Source organism: Mus musculus, chromosome 16 (genome assembly GCF_000001635.26).
Source record: "Mus musculus strain C57BL/6J chromosome 16, GRCm38.p6 C57BL/6J".
NCBI lineage: Eukaryota > Metazoa > Chordata > Mammalia > Rodentia > Muridae > Mus > Mus musculus.
In genome coordinates, this window is record NC_000082.6 from 37,162,343 (window position 1) to 37,189,492 (window position 27,150).

Genomic DNA, 27,150 nt, shown 5'->3' on the forward strand with positions numbered 1-27,150 from the left:
AACCTACTTGGTCAGGATGGATGATTGTTTTGATGTGTTCTTGGATTCGGTTAGCAAGAACTTTATTGAGGATTTTTGCATCAATATTCATAAGGGATATTGGTCTGAAGTTCTCTATCTTTGTGGGGTCTTTTTGTGGTTTAGGTATCAGAGTAATTGTGGCTTCATAGAATGAGTTGGGTAGAGTACCTTCTGTTTCTAGTTTGTGGAATAGTTTGTGAAGAACTGGGATTAGATCTTCTTTGAAGGTCTGATAGAACTCTGCACTAAACCCATCTGGTCCTGGGCTTTTTTTGGTTGGGAGACTATTAATGACTGCTTCTATTTCTTTGGGGGATATCGGGCTGTTTAGATCATTAACCTGATCTTGATTCAACTTTGGTACCTGGTATCTGTCTAGAAACTTCTCCATTTCATCCAGGTTCTCCAGTTTTGTTGAGGATAGCCTTTTGTAGAAGGATCTGATGGTGTTTTGGATTTCTTCAGGATCTGTTGTTATGTCTCCCTTTTCATTTCTGATTTTGTTAATTAGAATGCTTTCCCTGTGCCCTCTAGTGAGTCTGGCTAATGGATTGTCTATCTTGTTGATTTTCTCAAAGAACCAGCTCCTCAATTGGTTGATTCTCTGAATAGTTCTTCTTGTTTCCACTTGGTTGATTTCGCCCCTGAGTTTGATTATTTCCTGCCGTCTACTCCTCTTGGGTGAATTTGCTTCCTTTTGTTCTAGAGCTTTTAGGTGTGTTGTCAAGCTGCTAAAGTATGCTCTCTCTAGTTTCTTTTTGGAGGTACTCAGAGCTATGAGTTTTCCTCTTAGAAATGCTTTCATTGTGTCCCATAAGTTTGGGTATGAAGTGGCTTCATTTTCATTGAACTCTAAGAAGTCCTTAATTTCTTTCTTTATTCCTTCCTTGACCAAGGTATCATTGAGAAGAGTGTTGTTCAGTTTCCACGTGAATGTTGGCTTTCTGTTATTTTTTTTTTGTTATTGAAGATCAGCCTTAGTGCATGGTGATCTGATAGGATACATGGGACAATTTCAATATTTTTGAATCTGTTGAGGCCTGTTTTGTGACCTATTATGTGGTCAATTTTGGAGAAGGTACCATGAGGTGCTGAGAAGAAGGTATATCCTTTTGTTTTAGGATAAAATGTTCTGTAGATATCTGTCAGATCCATTTGTTTCATCACTTCTGTTAGTTTCAGTGTGTCCCTGTTTAGTTTCTGTTTCCATGATCTGTCCATTGGTGAAAGTGGTGTGTTGAAGTCTCCCACTATTATTGTGTGAGGTGCAATGTGTGCTTTGAGCTTTACTAAAGTTTCTTTAATGAATGTGGCTGCCCTTGTATTTGGAGCATAGATATTCAGAATTGAGAGTTCCTCTTGGAGGATTTTACCTTTGATGAGAATGAAGTGCCCCTCCTTGTCTTTTTTGATGACTTTGGGTTGGAAGTCAATCTTATCAGATATTAGGATGGCTACTCCAGCTTGTTTCTTCATACTATTTGCTTGGAAAATTGTTTTCCAGCCTTTCATTCTGAGTTAGTGTCTATCTTTTTCTCTGAGATGAGTTTCCTGTAAGCAGCAAAATGTTGGGTCTTGTTTGTGTAGCCAGTTTGTTAGTCTATGTCTTTTTATTGGGGAGTTGAGACCATTGATATTAAGAGATATTAAGGAAAAGTAATTGTTGCTTCCTGTTATTTTTGTTGTTAAAGTTGGCATTCTGTACTTGTGGCTGTCTTCTTTTAGGTTTGTTGAGGGATTACCTTCTTGTTTTTTCTAGGGCGTTGTTCCCGTTCTTGTATTGTTTTTTTTCTGTTATTATCCTTTGAAGGGCTGGATTTGTGGAGAGATAATGTGTGAATTTGGTTTTGTCGTGGAATACTTTGGTTTCTCCATCTATGGTAATTGAGAGTTTGGCTGGGTATAGTAGCCTGGGCTGGAATTTGTGTTCTCTTAGTGTCTGTATAACATCTGTCCAGGCTCTTCTGGCTTTCATAGTCTCTGGTGAAAAATCTGGTGTAATTCTGACAGGCTTGCCTTTATATGTTACTTGACCTTTTTCCCTTACTGCTTTTAGTATTCTATCTTTATTTAGTGCATTTGTTGTTCTGATTATTATGTGTCTGGAGGAATTTCTTTTCTGGTCCAGTCTATTTGGAGTTCTGTAGGCTTCTTGTATGTTCATAGGCATCTCTTTCTTTAGATTTGGGAAGTTTTCTTCAATAATTTTGTTGAAGATGTTTGCTGGTCCTTTGAGTTGAAAATCTTCATTCTCATCTGCCATATCCAGAGATCCATCCCATGAGCAGCTTCCAAACGCTGACACCATTGTATACACTAGCAAGATTTTGCTGAAAGGACCCAGATATAGCTGTTTCTTGTGAGACTATGCCGGGGCCTAGCAAACACAGAAGTGGATGCTCACAGTCAGCTATTGAATGGACCATAGGGCCCCCAATGGAGGAACTAGAGAAAGCACCCAAGGAACTAAAGGGAACTGCAACCCTATAGGTGGAACAACAATATGAACTAAGCAGTACCCCGGAGCTCTTGTCTCTAGATGCATATGTATCAAAAGATGGCCTAGTCGGCCATCACTGCAAAGAGAGGCCCATTGGACTTGCAAACTTTATATGCCCCAGTACAGGGGAATGCCAGGGCCAAAAAGGGGGAGTGGGTGGGTAGGGGAGTGGGGGGTGTATGGGGGACTTTTGGTATAGCATTGGAAATGTAAATGAGCTAAATACCTAATAAAAAATGGAAAAAAAAGAATAGATAGAGAAAATAAGACATTTCATGATAACCCAAATTACACATACACACACACACACACACACACACACACACACAAATCTAGGCCTAAAATAAGGACTAGAAGGAAAATTCCAATTTAAAAAAAATTAACCCAACCTAGGAAAACATAAGGAATATATTACCCAAACTAGCAAATTAAAGGAGGGGAAACACCACTACACACACACTCTAACTCAGCTCTATCTGAGACCACTATGGACTAAAGCTGAATATCAACAACAGCAGAAAGAATGAAAGCTTTCAAAGTCGTGGAAACTGAACTTTATACTAAAATTCAATGAAAATAAACACATAACAAAATGTGTTGGACAAAATAAATGAGATGCTAAGAAGAAAGTTCATAGCACTAAGTGCTTACATAAGAAAACTGGAGCGACCACATACTAACAATGTAACAGAACACCTGAAGGCTATCAAACAAAAAAAAAATAAGTAAGAATACCCAAGAGGAATACAGGCAAGAAATATTCAAACTCAAGGCTGAATTAAATAAAAATTAACAACAACCAAACAATACAAAGAATCAATGAAACAAAGAACTGGTTCCTTGAGAAAATCAATAATATTGACAAACCCTAATCCAAATTAACAAAAAGGCAGAGAGAGAATATCCAACTAACAAAAATTAGAAATGGAGAGAGGCCATAAGGACAGGCATAGAGATCTTCCCTGCTCTCCGAGCCCTCTGGCCCAGGCAAGCTGCCCTAAGCAGTCTGCTAGCCCAGGGAGATCTCCATTCTCCTGCCACCTCTCAGTCCACCTTCATCAGACCTGAGGCTCCTAAACCATACAGACCTCAAGGATATCCATCAGAGGCCTGCCACTCCAGGGCCATCAAGGTTCACCCCCTTCCCAATAATTACTACAACAGGAACAGCCAGGGACCAAAACCATCCAGATTGCTAAAGGCCCTGAAAAGAACACAATCAAAAGCTGGGAAATATAACACATCCAAAGCACAGCTTCTCTACTACAGCTAATCCTGGATATCCTAACACAACGGAAACACAAGAAAATGGCCTTGGACCACCTAGTGATTGCCATATCCAGAGATCCATTCCATGATCAGCTTCCAAACGCTGACACCATTGCATACACTAGCAAGATTTTGCTGAAAGGACCCAGATACAGCTGTCTCTTGTGAGACTATGCCAGGGCCTAGCAAACACAGAAGTGGATGCTCACAGTCAGCTATTGAATGGACCATAGGGCCCCCAATGGAGGAACTAGAGAAAGCACCCAAGGAACTAAAGGGAACTGCAACCCTATAGGTGGAACAACAATATGAACTAAGCAGTACCCCGGAGCTCTTGTCTCTAGCTGCATATGTATCAAAAGATGGCCTAGTCGGCCATCACTGCAAAGAGAGGCCCATTGGACTTGCAAACTTTATATGCCCCAGTACAGGGGAATGCCAGGGCCAAAAAGGGGGAGTGGATGGGTAGGGGAGTGGGGGGTGGGGTGGGTATGGGGGACTTTTGGTATAGCATTGGAAATGTAAATGAGCTAAATACCTAATAAAAAATGGAAAAAAAAAAAGAAAATGGCCTTAAATCCAATCTTATAAAGATGATAGAGGTCTTTAAAAAGGAAATGTAGAAGTGAAGTAGAAATAATATTTAAAAGCCTGCCAGCCCCAACCCAAGAAAAATCTCAGTGCCAGATGGCATTACAGCAGAATTCTATGAGACTTTCCAAGCAGATTTAATGCCAATACTCCTCAAATGACTACACAAAAAGAAGCAGAAAGAACACTTCTCAATCTGTTTCATGAGCTCACAGTCACTCAGATGCCCAAACCACATAAAGATCCAACAAAAGAGGCATTTTTACAAATCAATTCACCTTCTGAACTTAAATGCAAAAAATCTCAATGAAGTTCTTCCAAACTGAATCCAGGAATGCAGGGAACCCTTGAGTTGGCCTAGCCTAGCTGCTTCGAGAGGCATGTGCCATAGGTTTTTCAGGGTAGAGTGCATGCCTGCTGGGGCACAATGTGCCTTCTAGTTCCTGATATACGCCCTCAGGCACTGAAGTGTGAAACTAATGCACTCCCTCAGGCAGTGAAGTGTTCAGGCGGCTTTGTGTTTCTGTGTATGTTCCCTTTGTAGTCAAGGAAGCATGAAAACTTGACATAATTGGTCTTAGACATTAATCTTGTGTATGCCATACAATTTGCACATATCATTGTATCCTGGCAACTACAACTGTATCAATCCTGGCAATTGCCATCATATTCCATTTCTGAAAAAGGTATAGAGAGACTGATTGCTCCCCAGCCCTTCTGTGCCCCTCCAACTTGGTCTAATTTAATTCCTTGCAAACATATCAGGCAACATTGGCCCGATCAGTAAATACAGGTACTTAGACAGGAACTTAACAAAAAGATCATGTACGAAGTAAGATCAAGACCAAGTAAGCTTCATCTTAGAGAGATATCTCAACACGTATAAACTGATAAGTAATGTAACCCATCATATAAAGAAACTGAAATTAAAAAACACACAATTATCTCACTAAATGAAAAAAATGCCTTTGATAAAATTCAATACCTCTTCATAATAAAAGTATTGGACAGATTAGGGATACAAGAGACATACCTCAATACAGGCAAGCAAACAGTTAAAAAAAAAAAGGAGAGAAACTCAAAGAAATTTCACTAAAATCAGGAACAAGATAGGGTATTCACTCTCTCAATTCCTATTCAATATAGTATTTGAGTCTTAGCTAGAGCATTAAGACAACTGAAGCAGATCAAAGAGATACAAATTATAAAGGAAGAAGGCAAAGTATTTTTATTTGCAGATGATCTGATAGTATATATAAGTGACCCTAAAAATTACCCCTGGACACCCTTACAGCTGATAACACTTTCAGCAAAGTTGCTTATACAAAATTTACTCATAAACATTGGTAGGCCTCCAATATACCAATGACAAATGGACTTAGAAAGAAATCATGGAAACCATACCCTTCACAATAGCCTCAAATAATACAAGACATCTTGGGTACCTCTAACCACGCAAGCAATTTAATAAAAACTTTAAGATATTAAATGAAGAAATCAAGAAAGATATCAGAAGATGGAGAGATCTCTGGTGCTTCTGGACTGGTAGGATTAATAGAGTGATAATGGCCAACCAACCAAAATAATCTATGTATTCTATTCAATCCTATCAAAATTTCAACACAATCCTTCACAGAACCTGAAATGAATGACAGTTTTAAGCTTCATATGGAAATGCTAGAAATCCAGGATAGCTAAATTAAAAAAAACCCAACGAGCCCGGCTTGGTGGTGCACTCCTTTAATCCCAGCACCTGGGAGGCAGAGGTAGGCAGATTTCTGAGTTCGAGGCCAGCCTGGTCTACAAAGGGAGTTCCAGGACAGCCAGAGCTACACAGAGAAACCCTGTCTCGAAAAACCAAAAAAAAAACCAAACCAAACCAAAAAAAACCCAACACAATAATAAAAGAACTACTAGAGTTAAAACAAGGTCAAATTTCAAATTGAATTACAGAGCTGTAGCAATAAATAAAAGCATGGTATCCATGCACAGGTCTCTCTCTGTCTCTGTCTCTGTCTCTGTCTCTGTCTCTGTCTCTGTCTCTGTCTCTCTCTCTCTCTCTCACACACACCCACCCCAAAACTCAGACACATTGATTTATTGAGTAAAACTGAAGATGAAGACTCAGACACAAATCAACACACCTATAGAAGCCTGATTTTTGATAAAGAAACCAGAAATGCAAACTGGAAAAAAGAGACAGAATCTTCAACAAATGGTACTGGTTAAATTAGATATCTGTAAGTAGAAGACTACAAATAGATCCATATTTATTGCCATTAACAAAATTCAACTCCAAAAACCTCAACATTGGGTCAGATACAGTGAACCTGAACCTGATAGAAAAGAAAGTAGGGGACAGTCTTGAATTCATTGAGACAGGAAAAATTTTTCTGAAGAGAACATCAATAGCACAGGGTCTAAGAAAAATTAATAAATGAGACCTCATGAAACTGAAAAACTTGTTACTGCAAAGGACACCAATCACTAGGGCAGAGTGGTCAACGACAGAATGGGAAGAGTTTTTTTTTTTTACCAACTATATATCTAATAGAAGGCTAATATCTAACATGTATAAAAGTCTTTAAAAGCTGGACATCAAGAAAACAAATAACTGAAATAAAAATGGAGTATAGATCTAAATAGAGAATTCTCAAAAGTGGAAATCAAAATGGCTGAGAAACACTTAACAAAATGTTCAGCATCCTTAGCCATCAGGGAAATGCACATCAATGCTATGTTCAACTTACATCATACATCTGTCAGAATGACTAAGATCAATAAAACACATGATAGCTCATACTGGCAAGGATGTAGAACAAGTGGAATGAACACTTATCCATTGTGGTGGAAGTGTGAACTAGTACAGCTACTATGGAAATCAGTGTGGCAGTTCCTCAGGAAGCTGAGAGTACATCTACCTCAACATCCAGCTATACCACTTTTGGGTATAGAGCCAAAGGACACTTCTTCATCCTACAACAGAGAAAATTGCTCATCCATATTCATTGCTGCTCTACTCATAATAGCCAAAAATTAGAAACAACCTAAATGTACCTAAACAGAAGAATGAATAAAGAAAAATGGAATAGTATTCAGACATTTAAAAATGAAATTATGGAAGTCATAAGTATGGGTGGATGTGGCTAGAAAAAAAAATCATCCTGAGTGAGGTAACCCAAATCCAGAAAGACAAATATGATATATATTTACTTATATTTGTATATTAGCTGTTGTCAATAATAATCAAGGTACAATCCATAAAATCACAAATGTTAGATATACAGTAAGGATTGATGGATGCAGCTAGTTGTCTTAGAAAAGAAAAGTAGAATAGATAATTACAGATAGATTAGGAAGGAAGACTGAAATAGGAATAGCAAGTAGGGATGGGAAGGGGAGGGGAGCATGAAGGAGGGAATGAAGTGAGACTCCGTGAAAATTAAGGGCCAAATGAGGGGTAGTATGAAAACCTAGTAGAGTTGAAGCTTCCTAAAGCACAAACATAGCATCAAATCATCAAATAATTGGAGAGTCAGAGCCCTAACTGGCCATCTCTTGTCACCAAACAAAGCTTTTAGTTTGAGATTGAGTTATTAGCCAAAGGGGCCCATGGGAACCCCAGACACATTAGGCTGTTGCCAAGACTACAAGTTGTCTCCACAAAATGACAGCAAGGCCACATAGCTGAAGACACCACACAACTCATTAAACACAGAGATGGTGAGCTAATGCCTACATAGAACCTTCACTCCTATGGGCTAGTGTTCTTGATATCAGAAGGTTACTCTGTTCTTAACCAAAGGAAAAACAACTACCCAACGACAAACCATCGATCTACAGTGGTGTCCTGCTTGCAAGATATGCCAGAGTAGTGGCGATGCAAAGCTTGTGGGATTAAACAACTATATATAACTTTTCTGAAGGCCCAATGAGATGGAATCCATACTTGACCTTATTTGAGTGGCCAAGAATCTGAGACTAGGAACTTAGGGGAAAGGCAAATACTACCATCCTTAAAAAAAAAAAAAAAAAAAAGTAGCAATAAAATGACTCCTAATGACACTTTGTTACAGTCATAGATCAGTGTTTTGCTCTGCCATCATCAGAAAAGTTTCTTTCTGCAGCAGATGGGAACAAATATACAGTCAAACATGATGCAGAAGGAACCTTGTGAAAGAGGAGGCAGAAAAAAGGTATGAGTCTGAGGGGATGAAGGACACCAAGAACACAAAGCCTTCTAAGTATAATAGGACCAAGGCACTGAATATGAACTCAAGAATGAGACAGCACGCGTAGGATCTCAATGGGTTGTCACCACATGGGGTCCCAGCGCTTCTCAATGTAAACCCAGAGCTATTTCCAATTAATAACCACTCGCAAATAAAAATTTAATTTTCTCCCATGGAATTTCACTTGGAAAACAGACTACTCTTAAGGGTAGACTGCGTGGTCAGTCATAGATGACCAATACAAAATGAACTCAACAGTATCTTTGGAGGTTCCTGGTCTCATAGCTGTCAGGGATTTTTTTCCCCCTTCTTTCTTTTGTTAATTTTATCTTTTAAATTTTTACTTATTTAATTTTAATTTAATTTTGTTTAATTTTAAAATATTGGTGTTTTATCTGTATGTATGCCTGTGGGAGGTGTCAGATCTCAGAGTTACCGACAGTTGTGAGCTGCTGTGTGGGTGCTGGGAATTGAACCCAGTTTTTGTGAAAGAAGAAAGCAGTGATCTTAACCACTGAGCAATCTCTCCAGCCCCCTTATTTTTTTTTTACCCAATGGGTTTTTTATGTACATGTTATAGCTTCCAGTTTTGTGTATTCATGGAATTCTTGAATGCATGTACAAATGAATCTCTGCATCTATAGTCTGTTTCTCATGCCTTTCTTGAGATTTTTCCTTGTTTATTTATTTTGTCCTAATTATTTGTTTTGTTTTAAACTATATTATATTCTATTATATTCCCTTAGAAACCTGTTTGCTTTCTAACAAAAGAAATTGGGTAGATCCAGATGAGAAGGGAGGTTGGGAGAAACTTGGACGGGTAGAGGAAGTGGAAACTGTAATCAGGATATGGTGTATGGGAAAAATCTATTTCCAATAAAAAGAAAAACAGTGGTATATTGAACAAAAATGATTTTAATAAAATTACCATGTATAAAATCTGTGTTGCATTTAAGGTAGAGTTCAAAGGGTAATTTAGCACTGAATAATTATAGAAACATGTAATAAATAATGAACATAAAAATTAAACATATATCATAAAAGGTTGAAAAAGGAAAAATAAAGTCAAAGGAAAGAAGAAGTAATTGATAAAGCTAATGTATAAATTTAAGTTAAAAATAAACAAGACTAAAACATTGGTTAAGGCCAAGTAAAACTTTTCCATGATGGGGATAAATTTATTTAAAAAGAAAGCATAATTATGCAAAATAAAGAACACAGGAAGTAATGTTTCAATAGATAAATGGTACTTAAACTTTAAAGAGTAAGTAATTCCAAAAATTACTTAAACCTTTATGCAGAAGAGGAAGGAGAGAAAGGAGGAGGAGGACGAGGGGGAGGAGGAGGAGGAGGGGGAGGAGGAGGAGGGGGAGGAGGAGGAGGAGAAGGAGGAGGAGGAGGAGGAGGAGGAGGAGGAGGAGGAGGAGGAGGAGGAGGCGGCTAAGTAAGTAAAGTGCCTGTTGCACATGTGTAAGGACCTAAGTTGGATCCCTAGAGCATATATGTTAGAACCTGCCACACTGCCCAGCCTTTTGTATGTCTTCTGACTCAGGTCCTTATGCACCTGCAGTTATAAGTTAACACAAACATGATTATAGTAAACTACATAAAACATGGGGCTAAAAGAGTTGTCTTTTTTTTTTTTCAAATACAAATTGTCTGGAAAAATAAATAACAACTAACAATGACATTTAGCTTTTCAGGACAGAAACCATGTGTAAGAACAGAATGGAAGGGAGAATTCAATGCTTATTACTCAAACTCAGGTTAAGGAAGAGAATTTAAAGTTAAGTTGGTACAACAATCTGATAAAGGCTATTAAATTATACGAAATATTGCTAACTACAAAGTAGGAGCAAAGTAATAACTTTTGAAAGTTAATTCTACAACATGATATGAAGAATGAACAGTGAGGGGAGTTTAAAAGGCAGAGCATTTGCTAGAACATTTTGTGTTGCTCTAGATCGGAGGCAATGATTTCTTACATTACGACGGTGCCAAAGTGGATGCAGAAAGAAGAGTTCATTAGGGATCTTAAGATAAAATCAACATGGGGCTGGAGAGACAGCACCATGGTTAAGAGTAATGTGCTTGCAGAGGAACCAGGTTTGTTTCCCAACATACATGTTCACAATAATTGAGAATGTTATTTTCAATTCCAGATCTGATGCCCTGTCTGGCCTCCTCAAGTTCCTTCATATATGTAGTACACATACGTTCTTGTAGGCTCACATGCATACAAATAAAATTATCTTTTAAAAAGCAATAAATTAAAAAAAATATTTTATTAAAAGAAGATGTCACCCAGGATACAATAGGTTGTAGATGGGCTAGATTCCTATAGAGCATGGAAAAGGAATCAGCCACTTGTAAAGGGTAGAGCAAATTGAAGACATGCTGCAACTTCAGAAGAATTTCTAAAATGCAGATACAGGCTTTGAGAAGCATGATTAAGTTTTAACAATTCCATATAAATTAAAAAAAATAATGTAAATAAAAAGTAATGTATCTTCTGCTATTCTGAGAAAAGAAAGTTTTTATATTGCTGGCACCACAACTTAGGGCCTTGTATATGCTAGGCAAAGAGTCTACCATTTAACTATATGTCAATCACTTCTGTTATTCAGTAGGAAAGCATCTACCCATTGTCAAAATACATACAATACTTAGGTAATAAAATTTTATTCATTGTTGAATAGATACTTTAAAATTATTTTAAATCATTTTTGAGATAATATATTATTTGACTTTTTAAAAGATAGGCAACTGCTCAGAACCTACCATGCATAGATATTAAATTATTTATTTATTTATTTATTTATATGCTTTAAAGACTTAGCTCTAGAATTCTCTTTCCTTGTGTTTTTATATGTACATTTAGCAGGCTCACACTTTATCTTAGAGATTTTTCATTTATGCCACATTAGATTTCATTTTAATTTATCAATAAATAAACATTTCATAAGATAGTGGCCCAAGTACATTCTATAATTTTTGTCTGAACCTAAAGTTTATATTTTTCACAAATTTAGCTATACCAATAGATGATAATTTTTGGATCTATTACTTATTTTTATTTGTCACTTTTTAGGCACTTTTAAATATATCTGAAAAAAAAAGATCTTTCTCTAAGATATAATTAACACTCATATCTGATCTTATTTTTATTTGGGCCAAGGATATTTGAAAAGACATTCATTTGTATTTATTTTGGAAACAAATTTACTTATGATTAAATTTCAGAAATTGAATTAGGTACTAATTTTAAAAGACTTATGAAAGTAAATAAATAGCTTACTTCAGTGAATTACCAGAAGGTTGAAAAATACCACTATGTTTACCTGAGGTGGGGGACTTGCAGCGCTCAAGTTCCAGGGGAACTGGACTATCATTCAGCTCTGTTAAGCCTGAAAATGAAAAGGAGGAGGGGTCGGGAGTGGGAAGAGAGGAAGACAGGGAAGGAGAGAAAAGGAGAAGAGAGATAAATTTTGCTGACACTTCATAGGTAATTCTTATTTTGTTATTGCTTCAATCATTTAATAAAGGACCAACAAACATACTTAATAAATGACTAAATTCCTTAACAAATGTACCAAGAATAATGGGAAATAGAAAATGCGTTAAAAAGATACAATACAGTCTTCTATTCCAGGAGGTTATTGATTTTAGAAAGATCTTTAAAGAGATACTACAGATTTAAATTTTATTATTGTTTTTATTATTTTATATATAAGTGGCTCATCCAGTGGCATAAAGTTACAACAAACACTGCATCATCAACCTCTTGTTTCTTACCTTCTATTTTATCACTTTCTGAACAAATGCATACATCTATGTTTCCATGCCCAGAAATATTTAAGAGGTATTGTGAGTGATGAAAATTGTCTTTGTTCCTATTTCTCCCTATCACCTTTTTCTTTATGCTGGAAGACAGGAGTGATGAGAGAAACACAGACAGTGGAGGCCCAGCTCATGAGACAAGAACTCTATCAAGAATAGGGCCAGGACCATTTGTGTGATAGAGCCAGATATGGATACATTCTGACCAGGTCCTGAGATTCGCATGAGGCTGCATAAAAAAGTAATAGACTAAGTATTTTTGGTAGAGGAAATTTTATGACAATGCAACATTCAGTTTGCGCCATTTGTTATTCCTGGTTACATTTACACATGCCTACAATGGAAAAGAGCAACAAATATGGCAGAAAGACATAAAAAGTAAAATTTGGAAAGGAAAGGAACAGTAGGAAGTTAAAGATTACAGCTAAGACACATGCCGAAAATAAGGCTGTCATTTTCTTTTATGATTTTATGTCTTTATTGTAGAAAGGCAGAGAGAAAGAGAAAAGATAAAAGAGGCTGTTGATTGTTAAGAAGATTAGTGTCATTAACTAAAAGCCAGATACAACAGGAAAGGTATTTTGAGGGTAAGACTTCATCCAGTAAAGCCTCCAGGTTGTGAGAGGAGAGAGTTTGAGGGTCTTCCTGCTCCTGGAAGGCAATACCCTAAAGTTTGTTGTTGTTTTACTTTTGGTTTGGCATGCGGAAGCTATTGCAAATGTGTATTGCATTTGTTAGAGGAATTTTAGCACAGCAACAGAAAAGAAATTAATATAGGAACAGAAAAAACAACCCTCATAGAAGTTGTAAACTAAAAATGTAATGTCTTATTATGAAAATGTCCCTTAAGCCCTATGCTCATGAGATACCGTAAGTTCGAAGAGTTGAGTGTACCTTTCTGAATAAATACGGTCACAGGAGTAAATCAATGATACAGCTTAAAGAGAAACTGGTCTACAATGATAGTCATTTATCACTTACAAGTAGAGTATATTCAGATCTCCAGATAATCCTGTCATTGTACTTTCATCAGACTGTGTACGTATACAAACCTGGGTGGCATAGCCTTTAAAATATTCAGGATATAGGAGCTCTTTCTCCTTGTCTGAACACCTTTACAGTGTGTTACTGTACTAAGTCTTTGTGTTTCTAAACATACAAAAGATAGGATAAAAAAATTGAAGGTCTCAGGAATTTTCTTCTTCATCAAATTCTTCTCAGGATTTTGAGCATAAGCCTCAAGGCAAGTCACGTAATCTAGTTCATATTTCTTTGGAAAATTTCAAGACTTTTTTTTAACTTATCCCACCTTGAAATTTCTATTTTCTGTCATTATATTGTTATAATATTTACTGACATAAGTATTACTATTAACCTGAGAGTATACATCAATTAAATAATTTTGAGCACACTTTTTTGCCAAGTAGATAAAAAGTGAATACAAGGAAGTTTATAACATAATAAGCAATGATTATTAATTTACAGAATCACTATGACATTATCTTAATTCTTGAATTTTTATTCACTTAAACAGGCTTTGTTATGTGACATCCAATTAGAACTAGCAGGTTATAAAAAGGAAAAGACTACTTAAACCAGAAATATTAAGAAAAGTAACTTGTAACAAGAGGTAAGTAACAGAAAAAATAACCACAATGGTTAGTGAGTAGTGTGTGTAGCTGAAAAAATTATGCAGATTGTATAAAAATTTGGAAAACTTTGGAAGACTTTGAATAACTAAAATTATAAATTCCTAATGCCCACATGTTCATTATAAGTAATAGTTCTACCTAATACACTAGTTATCTCTTTTACATGTAACAAAACCATAAAAAATGTTATATTATTATTTTTATTATAGTGATAAGAAAATGAGCAGAGGCCATTACATACATTTCCCAGGCTATATAGCTATTAAGAGAAAGGAGAGATGAGGTTAGGTCATTATAATATCATTAATAGGTGGGAGGTATGAAGTATATGTTAGATTATCTCATTAAAAATTGAAATGAAAACTGGAAGTTATTTACTTAGCTTCAAGTCTGGAAAACAGATGATGCTGAAGATGAAGCATGAGGAACTTAGTATGATTCCTGAGAACCCATGTGAAGCATCCACATAGGGTGGCACGTAACGGCAATCCCAGTGCTGGAGACACTGACTCAAAAAACATGGTGGATTAACCCTAAAGAATGGGACTTGAGCCTGACCTCTGGCTTCTTCATGACATATGAGTGTGCACTTACACATGCAGGAGCACACACACACACACACAGCTAAGCTTCATTTATCTATTTCTGTACTGCTTACTGAATTTGTTGTTTGCTAGCTCTTTTACCTACCTTCTTGGTCAAAGTGAACGTAATGGTAAAACTATTTTCATTTGTCAAGTGACAATGTACCCTAAACTCATACTGGAGATTCTAGCTATTATTACTTAATGTAATTATTAAAAATAGTAATTATTTTGAAATACACCATTTTTTTTGACTATGAGAATAGTGTTTTTCCCATATAAATTTTGGGAAAATAGGAAACTGATGTGGTATAATTATATCATAGTGTGACATTTTTCTCCCTTTTATGATTATTTTAATGTAACATTAGGTTTTGTATTGACATTTTATAGAGTTTTATAGTTTTTTTCATTTCATTCACATTTTGACAAGTCATTACAATGCTGTCACATAGTTTTCATGTGGCACCTGTATGGGATAATCATGTCAATCCTGGCACACATGCCAATCCCTGCTTCTTACCTTCCTAAGAATTTTGTTACTTTTTAATCTCTCCTTCTCTCTTATCACAACTCTCTTCCCAAGTAGATTATTTCATATTTGCGTAACTTTATGATATGTTATTTATTTTTAAATGAGAATGAAAACTTCCTCTTAATAGCTTATCCAATCCAAGTACTGACCTGTTTGTCTACACCTTTTCAAGCCAAATGCTTTGAAAGCAGTGTGGTTCAGCCCTGGTTTTTGAATTCCTCATGTGCTCAGCTGAAGGAGTTAATTTGGCTTCTATGTGGGCCTTGCTGCTTCTTTTTGCTATAGTCTAGAAACTATCAGTACTTGGACGTCTTTTTCGGGTTCACTTCTGGTACTATCTGCCTGAGAAAACCTTTTAAATATCACTTTAAGCCATGTATCTTTTATTTAAAAACAAAACAGAACACTATTTTCTTATTTTGTAATTTAAAGAAACTGGCTTTGTTAATTCTGGTGGGAACTCCAACCTAGTGCTCTGATGCTAGCTTGTTTGGGACTGGGAACCCAAAGCTCTGATTGCTTCCTCATTATCTTGCAAAGCTGTGCTTACATATTTCTTTCTTGAATCGGTTTTTCTCAAATAAAAGAAAAAATCAGGAATATAATTAGCTACTCTTTTCATTTTCCCACCACAGAATTGCTACTTTGCAGTTATAGAGTTTATCTCTGATTTATCTACCAGTGTAGGGAATGGTCAGAAGGAACTGCAAGTAACAGGCCAGGGTGATTCCCTCCCTCACCGTGGTGCACTCATCACCTAAGAAAGCCATTCAACAACAACAACAAAAAAATCGAATGAGTGGATCTTTTTGTTTATCACAGGCTGTGCTGACATTTTCTCTTTTGTCTGAGATATTCCTTCTTTTCTTATCCCCTTTGCCTTTCCTCCCCTTTCCTTTCCTTCCATGCTGGACTTTGTTTTGAGATGTTTATTTTCACCCCCCCCCCCTTTGCCTGTTCTCTGACAGGTATCCTCTCCTTTGCTTTCCACTTTTTTTTCTTGTTTGTGTATTTAGGACATTTCCTAAGCTGAAAACTCTCATTTGGTCAACATTGGAAAATTTGAATCTCAAAGGATCCCTTGTACAATTTTATGTTGATGCACAAGCAAATGGTTCTAACCACACTTTACCTCAAAGGTATTTTTAAACTTCCTTTGACTTTCAGGGCATACAATCCATTTTTAACTGGCAACACTTTTGACATTCTCAGAAACAGAACACTAGGTATTGTCAGAGAAGATGGAATTTTAACCCACTGGCTTCCATACAATGATTATGACTCTGGAAGTTACTTAACCATCTGCTGTTTGACTACACCACACATGCATACCAAAAACATCTAGTAGTTATAAAAGTTCTTTTAAAAAATCAACCCAGAAGAGTTCTGCAACTCTTTAAGAGAGGTAGAGATATGGTTTATATGGTATTTTATATACGTGAGAAAAATCTCAATTATTTAAGTATCTTCTTTAAGATTACAGTAACTAGTCAACGAGTTGAAAAAGTAGAACGTAGTCTACATATGAACATGTATCTGCTGCTCTTAAAAAATGTATTTCACTGCTTCCACAACAGTAGTTTATTAAATATAGAGATTTTCTTTCAGTTATAAAATTTTATTATTTTATGATACAAGAGATTTGGAGGCATAAATTTAAGGGCTTATGAAAGGCAGCTTCTTGATTATTAAACTAGATGATAAGCTAATCAGGAAAATAGACCGAGAAAATATTAAAATTAAGTTAGTTTATTATAATTAAAATTATAAGGTTCAAATATAAATGTGGCATTACTTCAAGGGCAAAACTGATGTGACAGAATAAAAAAAACTTTTTAGAGATATAAGAGACATCTCTGGAGTACTTTACTGAATTCTTCATCTCAAAGATGTAAAAAATAAATTCAAATTGTTTTAGTTTTGATTATGTTATTTTATTGATAATGGGTATTATGGGGGAAGGGAGTGGCTTTTTCATTCTTTTTTTATTAGATATTTTCTTCATTTACATTTCAAATGCTCTCCCCAAAGTCCCCTATACCCTCCCCACGCCCTGCTCCCCAGCAGGAGTGGCTTTTGGTTAAAGAATAATGGATTAGGTTCTCACTGTGACTAAAAATGTAAGAGACACAGGATAACATGGTACAAAGCACATGGGTCTTCTTAGTGCCACATAGATGTGCGTTTGTTTGACTTACCCTTTAGGATTTTGAGAAATGAATTTAATCTCTTTTCATGTTAATTTTCTCATTTATAGAGGGATATATTAACATGTCCTTATTTCTTTTAAAGAGTTATAAATTTACCATTAAATGATAAATAAATTTATTAGTACAATCAGAATAGGATGAACATTCCATGGAAATGGAATCTCTCTATAGATAGGGACAGCACACACACTCATTGTTAATGGCTAGGGAATACTTCTTGTAAAAGATACACTATCTCTATTCTAGTAATATAGGACTATAAAAATACAATCAGATTATCTTAGCTAAAAATTCAACACAAATTTTTATAAAATTGAAATAAACATATTTGAATTATTAAAGAATTAATCTCTTTATAACATGCAATGTTTATCATTAAGAGAGGACTTTACAACATCTGATTTCAGGTTTCAGGGCTATTCTGGCCACCACAGTGACCATTGGTAGAGATATAGAATTCCTTCTTAAGTCCAACATTAAAAGGACTTAATTTTACTTCTCTGTTGTTTATGTGGTTTCTGCTTAGAAAAAAACTATAATTGCTGCAAAATTCCAATCAATCCAATATTGACAAGAGTTAGTTCTCCTATTTATCTGTCTGTGGTAGTAAGATAGCTTTTTTTTTTTTTGAGACAGGGTTTCTCTGTATAGCCCTGGCTGTCCTGGAACTCACTTTGTAGATCAGGCTGGCCTCAAACTCAGAAATCCGCCTGCCTCTGCCCTCTCGAGTGCTGGGATTAAAGGTGTGAGCCACCACGTCCAGCTAGCTATAAAATAGCTTTTTAAGAAGTCAGTATTCTCTTTTTTTCCCCCTAGATTTATTTATTTATTTAATGTATGATTGTATGTATGATACTGTAGCTGTCTTTAGACACACCAGAAGAAGGCATTGATCCTATTACAGATGGTTGTGAGCCACCATGCTGTTGTGGGAATTGAACTCAGGACCTCTGGAAGAGCAGTCAGTGCTCTTAACCACTGAGTCATCTCTCCAGCCCCATAAGATAGCTTTCTGTCATGCTCTCACTCCATCATCATTTGTTTGCTTAGTTCAGAATTTGTACTGGATGTAGAAAGCATAAAGAATTTATTTTACTCAAATTTAAATTCTTTTTTGTTGAATTTAAATTTTAAAAGCTTAATTGATGAAGTTTCCAGATTCGTGTCATGTAAAGTACAAGTATAAACTACATAACTGTATAAATGAACAAAAATAATACAGACATATTGTGTACAAGCTTGTAAACCATAGGAACTTTAGTTAAAGGAACTGGCTCAAGAGGGCTTAGATGGTAGTTCAAAAGTTTTATTATAGAAAATAGAACTTGAGGAAGGCCTTTATAGAGAGATGTGAGTAAATCAGAAGGGTAGGAACATATGGTGGGGTTAAACAGTATTGTGGGTAGGCCTGGTGTGGTTTGTATTTTGATTCTAATTCCACTTCCCCATGAGGGGCTACCTGGGAAGAGGAGTGAATCTCTTACTCAGATGACTTCCTGTGAACCTTCCCCTAATGAATAAAGATTTCTAGGAACCAATCACTGGGTGAGGTTAGACAGGACTTCCCTGTCAGAGAGGGGAAGAGGAGAGGCAGGAAAGAGGGCCTTGCTTTTGGACAGGAGATAGTGTGGAGGTAAAATGTAGGTAGGGAAGAGTCCTGCCCAACCCCCATGTTTCAGGTGGTGGATCCCTTGGGATCTGCTACCAGAGGATTTAACTTAGCATGGCTTACAAATTAGGATGCCCAGCACTCAGGAGGCAGAGGCAAGCGGATTTCTGAGTTCGAGACCAGCCTGGTCTACAAAGTGAGTTCCAGGACAGCCAGGGCTATACAGAGAAACCCTGTCTGTATAAAACAAACAAACAAACAAACAAACAAACAAACAGCCAAATTAGGATGCTAGTTGCTGCGCCCAGTGATTGTGTTACCTGTTAATTCTGAACTAAGTTTGTGTGGTGTTTTCCTTCACGTGGAGGACTCAACTGGGTCATGGTAGCAAAACATGGGTTTGCGAGAAATGTACCCCAAAAGGCCATGGGAATTTGGAAGTGTGGTGCTGGCATGGCAGCGACCCGCCAATGGGAACTGGTGGAGAGATTTCAGGGCTTCAGGTCAGAGAATGGCAAGATGGGCGGTTGCTGCATGGGGCTAGCCATGGAGGTGGCGAGACCACTGGGGCCAGAGAGTAGCCAGAGTTAGCCTGGGATGGTGCCTTTTATATATTTCACGCAACGTGGCAGGCAATAATCCATAGAAATGTAAGATTCTTAGCCTATGCGCTAGAAATTTGGAGGTTTGGCAAGTAGAGCAAGTCACAGGACTCAAGCACAGAAACCTTGGAACAAAGAAAGAGGGCTCTGAGGTCCCCTGCTATTAGTCAGAGAGCTGGAGAATGGAAGCTGTATACTTCTTGGGCAGACAGTGACTGAACTGTGAGTTTATAAAATTGGGATTATTTACTTTTAGAATAGATTTATGTACAGATTTTATCCGAATCACATGGGGAATTTTACCCGCGGTTAGGGAAAATTTACTGACTCCAAGGTAGAGAGCAGTGATATTTGCCTGCGATGAACAGGTAGTGATGGAAGTCTGTGGCTCCAGGTCGAGAACATAACAGGTAGATGCTATATTAAAGTCTACAGGAAACTCAAATTCTTTGAATGTGGGCTCCATGGGAATTTAGGTTAATTTCCTGGTATGACAGAATAGAAAAGCCTAAGAATAGACTCATACAGTATTTTAATTTACTTCATTTGTTTTGGATTGTTTTAATTTTCAAAATGGATATGATTTTGAGTTTTCTGGTTATTCCTCTGAAAGAGAGGTTTTTCTGGTTACTGGCTTAAGGGCATGCTATTTTGGTAGAAAGGTTTTATCTTTGCACCTTTAGGAAAGGTGAGTAGTATCTACATACCTTCCAGAGTTATATGGATCAGATATTATGAAGGGAGATCCCCTGAGAACTAGATTCCAGAGAATCAAACAAAAGAGTCATCTTGATGATACTAACATTTTGTTTTGAGATTTCTATATTATAGACTATACAGTCTTGGTGAGTCTCATAGGCAGACATGCTGAACTGACCTGCTTGAACTCCTGATTTAAAGGACTTCCAGCCAGATGCAGTCGGGAGACAGACATCAGAGACTAAAACTATTGTTGTTGTGGCCTTTTAAGGCCAACCAACACCCCTATTTTTCCTAACTTTCTCCCACTTCAAAGACATCTCAATGCCCATATTTAGCTGGAAGTAGTTATAAAGAGTCGTTGCCCTGGTTCCCTGGACTTGGAGGTGTGGAGGTAGTTATTCTATGTTGTCGTTCTTGGGAATTTAGAAATAGTCATAATTTGAACAGGGAGGAAATAGCTAGAATTGTGTAGCCACAATCTCATTTGGTAAAAATCTGCACAATAGTTACTAAGTTGAGTTCATAATTTCTTATTTTGGTACAGAATTTATTTTGATGCAGAATCAAGGTTTTCATTGGTATGAATTTCTTCTATTAATACAAAAATTTTAAAAGTACAAGGCTTAGACCCAGTCCTTCTATAAATGCCATTACAAACTGATCTGAGATGATTACGCCTGTTAGTTAAGGGCCAGATAACAAATTCATGGCTGTGTTAATTGTTTGGATGTTTTCAAGATAATCTAGTTAGAAATAGCTGAGAGTAGTTAATGTAAAACAGCCCAGATTATTTTATATAGATACAGTTTTTAAAAACACCAGAAATCCATAGAATGTGACATTTAATGTTATTTATTCACTTGTTATTGGGACATATCTGCTCCTAACAGCTTCCCATTCGTGGATTTAAAGAAGCAGCTGAGCATGTCTACCTCCAGGTGAGGTGATGCATTGTAGCTAGGTGGCCACTGGGCAGAAATTGCCTATCTCTTCTGCAGAACTGTACTGTTCTTGAGAGGACACAAGTTACAGGTTAGGACAGCTTAGTTCTGCAGAGACAAAATAAGGTAGTCCTTAATAATTCCTGTTTTTCAAGGTCTGTCAGAATATCCTGGGCCAGAAGGCTGAAGACTGATGCTCCAACTTCCTGACATACTGGGGTTGTATAAGTAGGCAGCTGTCTCTACAATTTGTCTCAGTTTTGGAAGCTGTGCTAAGGCTTCCTATATTTTCAGATAATATTGGTTGTTCTCAGATTTCCAACAGGGTTGAAAGACTATTCATAGTCTCATAGCCAACCCAGACTATTTAACATTGAGAAAATATATTTGAGAAGATAGCTTTCAGATAGTATACAAGCTAAACCAGAATATAACATGGATTTATAAGCTTTTTAAAAGTCAGGACAGATAAAGAATATTCAATTTAATTGACCAAAATGATGGCCTGGGTGTTAGGTGTATTTTGTACTTTATAAATTACAGGATGTTAATAGTTGTGCTCAATTTATATCAGATATAAAATAACCTTTTAATTGATCAGAAATGGGGAAATGTTGTGGATAGTCCTGGTGCTGTTTGTATTTTGATGCTAATTTCACTTCCCCAAGAGGGGTTGCCTGGGATGAGGAGTGAATCACACACTCAGGTGACTTCCTGTGAACCTTCCCCTAATGAATAAGAATTTCTAGGAACCAATCACTGGGCAAGGTTTAGGCAGGAGGGGAAGAGGAGAGAAGGAAAAGGTGGCTTGCTTTTGGATTGGGAGAGCTTGGAGGACAATATGTAGCCAACAAGAGGCCCCAGATTAGATGGCAGATTCACTAAGATTCGCCACTGGAGGAGTTAAATTTAGTATAGCTTACAAAATTAGGATGCTAGTTGATGCATCCAGTGATTGAGTTACCTGTTGAGTCTGAGCTAAGTTTGTGTGGTGTTTTCCTTCACGCATAACTTAACTGGGTTCCGGGGAGAAAGCATGGGTTTGAAAGAAGTGTACCCCAAAAGGCTATGGGAATTTGGAATCGTGAGGCAGAGACCCACCAGTGGGAACTTAGTGAGCTGGGTGGAGATATTTCGGAGCTCAGAGTCAGGCAAGTCAGGCAACATCGAGATGGGAGGTTTCTGCATGGGGCTAGCCATGGAGGCAGTGAAACTGTCAGGGCCAGAGAGTAGCCATACAACAAAGCAACATATTTTTATAGAGAAGTAACAGAAAATTATGTTTTAGATGATCCTAAATAAAATCTCCAAAAGCTTAGAGATGATTATTGTTGTTGTTGTTGCTGACAGAATATACAAACATTCAGTACCTTTTAAGGCTTCCTAATACTTTCTGTATGACTGGTATTGTGGAAGTCAGCATTTTTCCTCTATTCTCTACTTATCATAAGAGCGTCACATGTTGATTATTGGAAACATCAGGTAGGAAAATGATGAGAAACTGGTAAAACCTGAATGTCCTGTTCTTGAATATTTTGGGAAGCTAAAATTGTATCCAGATGCACTGGAAACTCTTGACAGAAAGTTTCAAGTTCTTTATGAGGTTGTACAGGATGGGTACACAATGTTAAATGTTATAGAGTAGGGGGTCAATAAACTTTTTAAAATGTACACAGAGAGACAGGTTTGTGGTCATGTGATTTCCTGTTTACTCAGTCCTGCCATTAAAATGTGAAATCAGCCATTGAAAACATTTGAATGAAGGAGTAAAACTATGTTTCAGCAAAACCTTATTAAGGAAATTGAATTTCACATAATTTCAAAATGTCAAGAAATATCCTAGTATCTCTTCCTGTTTTAGGAGTAGCAGAAGCCAAGACAGGTGTCAAAGGTGACAGAGTCACCTGGGGTAGAAACAGTGAGCAGTATCCCCAAAGTGGTCAAAGATAGAGAGCATAAGTAAAAACAGATCACACTTGGTATACCAGAAAGATTGTAAGGGCTTCACAGGAGGCAGCTTTCTGCCAGGAACATTAAACTTGTAAAGTTTTATGATTTATAACAGGGTGTGATTCAACTAGTAAGAGGATGTCTGGAGAAATTCAGGTTACAACAGTATAGATGTTCAAGTGTGTGTGTGTGTGTGTGTGTGTGTGTGTGTGTGTGTGTGTGTGTGTACTTTTATACAACTATAGTGCCAAATTGTATATTTTGTCAAGCAACCTGATTTGTATAAAAAATGTGTTAGCACAATATAAATATTTCCTTATATCAATAACTATTTGAACTATTTACCCATAATTCCACTAGTTTTGTTATATCTATAGTGATACAGCATCACACTTTCTGCACCAGTGTTTGGAATTAGTTATTTCATCCATCCTTCCATCTTCATTTGCTAACATAGAAAAAAATAGTATTATTCACCTGTTACTTATGACTTTAATTCCTCCGTGTACCAGATTTTGGTATCTAAAATTACCATTGAAATGTGTTTTTAGGTATTCTATTTTAATAAAAAGCACCATAAATTAGGAATACTTAGTTAACCCCAGGAACTATAAAAGAATATCATTACACTAATCAGAATAAGGTTGCAAAATGGTCAAAAGCACAAAAGTGATAAAATAGGGAAGTGCGGAATTGTTACTGACACAGTGTGTCAGGGTCACTATTTCCAAGAATTCCACAGCTCTTCCTTCTTCAAAAGGAAGCGCAATGACCGGTTGACTAATAGGACAGTGTTTGAAATGAACACAGAAACGAAGGCTGGTGGATAGACACATGACAACAATGATTTAGAATATTTAAATCAAAATTTTGAAAATTAAAAAATAAAATGATCAAAATGCCAGATTGCATTTCCATAACAGAACAAAAATTTGCATGCATGTTGAATGTGTTTTTTTTTTTTTAAAAAAAAACAAACACATTACTAAGCACTCATGAATGGATTTAGCTTAGGAATTACCACTTTAAAAAAAAAAAAAAGCGATTCACCTAACCTTTAGAGAACTTACTCTGATAGGAAGTACGGATCCGTTTCGTTAAATCAGGATAAAAGTTAGACAGCCCACGCATGCAAAAGTTGTCTTTGGAGCATGCCAGAGCATCAGCAGCAGCAGCAGGCAGAGGAAAGAGAGAAAATAGTCTAAAGTGAAAGGAGGTGGTATCATACCAGAATCTAGAACAGCCAAGGTGAAGAAACTGTAGCAAGATTAGGTAATCAAACTAGAGAGGAGATACTTTAAAAATAAATCAATTAGAAAGTGATAGATGAATGATGAGAATGCTGTAGCCACTTTATTTAATCAAATTTTCTCATAAAATTCATGGCATATTCTTCTTACATGATTTTACCATTGGGGAGTTGCTTGATTTGTAATACTATATAAAATTACTTTGTTGTTATTAAGATTATTATATTTAATCTTTGAGCAATTAAAAAGACAGCTCAGACACTTTAGTTTTTAATTTATGTTACAATATAAAGTATGTACTTGTTGGTTAAGTTATAAACTAAGAGAGACTAAGTTTACAACAATTTTTCCCTATATCACAATTATGATCTGCAATCACTATTGTGGAGACCAAATTAGTTTGAATTACCCAATGAGTTAAATTAAGTTTTCTTAGTCAAAATAGACACTCTCTACCTCTGTGTGGATCTCAGACAAGTAACTGAGATGCTGGCAGAGATCTACAGTGTCTCTGACCATCAGGATTTCTGGCCTTGCAACAGCACCTCATTACTGCCCCTGACATCTTCATAGCCACATTCTGAACTTTCAAAACCAACTGCCTGCCTCTTTTTTGAACATGAAAGAGCTCTTACTCTGATTTTCTTTTAGAAGCTAGTAGTGACAGAGGCAGAACCCACAGAGCTTAAATTTCCAGTATCCTGACAGTACTGAAAGCTGATGCTCCCCAATTAAACCCTGGCAAGTTCGGAAGGACAAATGCTATGCCTCTGTCTAAAAGAGATAACAAAGAAGTTGAGTGTGAACCAAACACCATTCGTCCAAATGGGAAATTGATTTGATGTTATAAATGACCTATCTTCTATTTGGAAAACAATAACTATTATATACTATAAAGTAATACTTTATGTGTATTTTTAGTGATGATCTCAATATTCAGTTAACTATTTGTTTAAAAGGAAATGTAAAAGCATTATCTAAATGAATCACACTATAGAAGCAAACTTTTAAGGCCATTTTAACCAATTAGTATATTCCAGTAAATAATAAAAATACAAAATTTATGAATGCTAAAGCCACATTTTTGGATATATAGTGAAATTCGCTAAGATTTTGGATTATTCAGACTATCAACGTTTGTTGCCATATCCTAATTAAAACTTAAATTTCTTTTTTTTATAGTTAAGTTGACTTTCTTCTCCTGCTAAGAAAAGTGCCATGTTTCATAGCACTTAAATGTCAGAGAATGGTATTTATTATGTTTATAAACATATGTCTATTTTAGTCATCATCAGTAAAGAATAGATGATGGCCACAATATAGTTATTTAAAAAATGAAAAGTGACTAATGACTTCAAACTATATTTAAAAGGGGCTAACCTTATTAGAGAACAATTAATCTGTTTACTCCAAGAATTTCTAAAGAAATTTCAACCAGAGTCCCAATTTTCATACCAATTTATCATTATTGTTATTATTATTATTAGTTTTTTGTTTTGTTTTGTTTTGGGATCTTACCTAAGAAACCTGATATACTTCCTAACTTCAACAGCAAATTGAACTTTAAACACCACTCATGTCTGTTTAAAGATTTTTTTTTCTGTTTCTTCTAAATTCATTTATTTGCCTGTTGAGTCAGTATTAGCATGCATTTGAATGGCATCACACAAGAAAGACAATCTGGAATAAAAACCACGTGAACAAGTCAAGCTCAGAACTCATCTCCTTTGTTCCCTACCTGCAATGAACTGCCTGTTCTTTCGAGGAGACCGGGGCTGTCGCTGGTACAGGTCACTTGATCTATAGAGGTCAATGGTCCCCATGCTTAATAGCACTGTCTTCTGTATGAAATCCACCACAACCAGCCCAGTGCAGTTTCCAAATGCCACTCTGAGAGGAGGAGAAACACAGAACTAGAATGTATCATAAGCAGGACTATTTTCAATTTAAAGTTAGATATAGGATTACTGGGAAATAATCTAAGATTGGGGAGATCAGACAGTGATTAGTGTTTTAAAGTCAGGAAACAAGCCCACTCTACAGTAGAACATATTAAACATGATGGAATTGATTGAGTGGAACATATGAAACATGACTGAATACTGCAAAAATTAGAGACGGCCTACAATCATGCTTCATTACAAATTTTTCATTTCTGCTGTGGTAGTAACACAGTATTTAACTTGATTTTATAGTTTTACAGAAAAATCCCATAAATCCTTCTTCCAATGCAGAGGGGACATAGGTCAAGAAATAGGAACGCCAAATAGACACAGATGCTTAGGTAAACAAGTGTGTTTTGCAAATGAGATTCTGATTGTTTTGTTTCAGATTAATCTTTTAAGCTTTGTCTCATCCTTTCCTTCCTTTCGCTTTAAGAAACAAACACACAACAAAACAGGGATTCTCTATGTAGTCAGGCCCGCCTGGAACTGTAATCTTCAGAATTTGTCTCAGGAGATAGTGTACACCAACACACTTGGCATATATCTAGGGTTTGACATCATAGTAGATATAAAAACATACAGCTTGATTTACAAAAAATTTTCATCTTTGTTCCTTATTTTCTTCTGTGTATTAAAAGACAAATAGATTTGACTAACTTATTAACTGATTAATTAAAGAAGCTTTCCTAGGCAGGCATTTTGGTCACTTGAGGATT

The 27,150-nt window shown here is 36.3% G+C and overlaps 1 protein-coding gene across 13 annotated transcripts in view; it reads right to left on the reverse strand.

Moving 5' to 3' along the window:
- The window catches only part of Stxbp5l (syntaxin binding protein 5-like), a 277,941-nt gene that overhangs the window by 55,268 nt on the left and 195,523 nt on the right, over positions 1-27,150 (reverse strand). For 8 of the 13 annotated variants that reach the window (XM_006521884.4, XM_017316899.2, XM_030249013.1 and 5 more), the window contains 3 exons: positions 26,227-26,378; positions 24,309-24,380; positions 11,955-12,020 (listed from right to left, as the gene is read on the reverse strand). In XM_006521884.4, coding sequence (XP_006521947.1) covers positions 11,955-12,020; positions 24,309-24,380; positions 26,227-26,378 — 290 coding nt within the window. The remainder of the gene's footprint in view (positions 1-11,954; positions 12,021-24,308; positions 24,381-26,226; positions 26,379-27,150) is intronic. The other 5 variants (XM_006521886.4, XM_030249014.1, XM_030249011.1 and 2 more) reach the window with 1 other exon arrangement.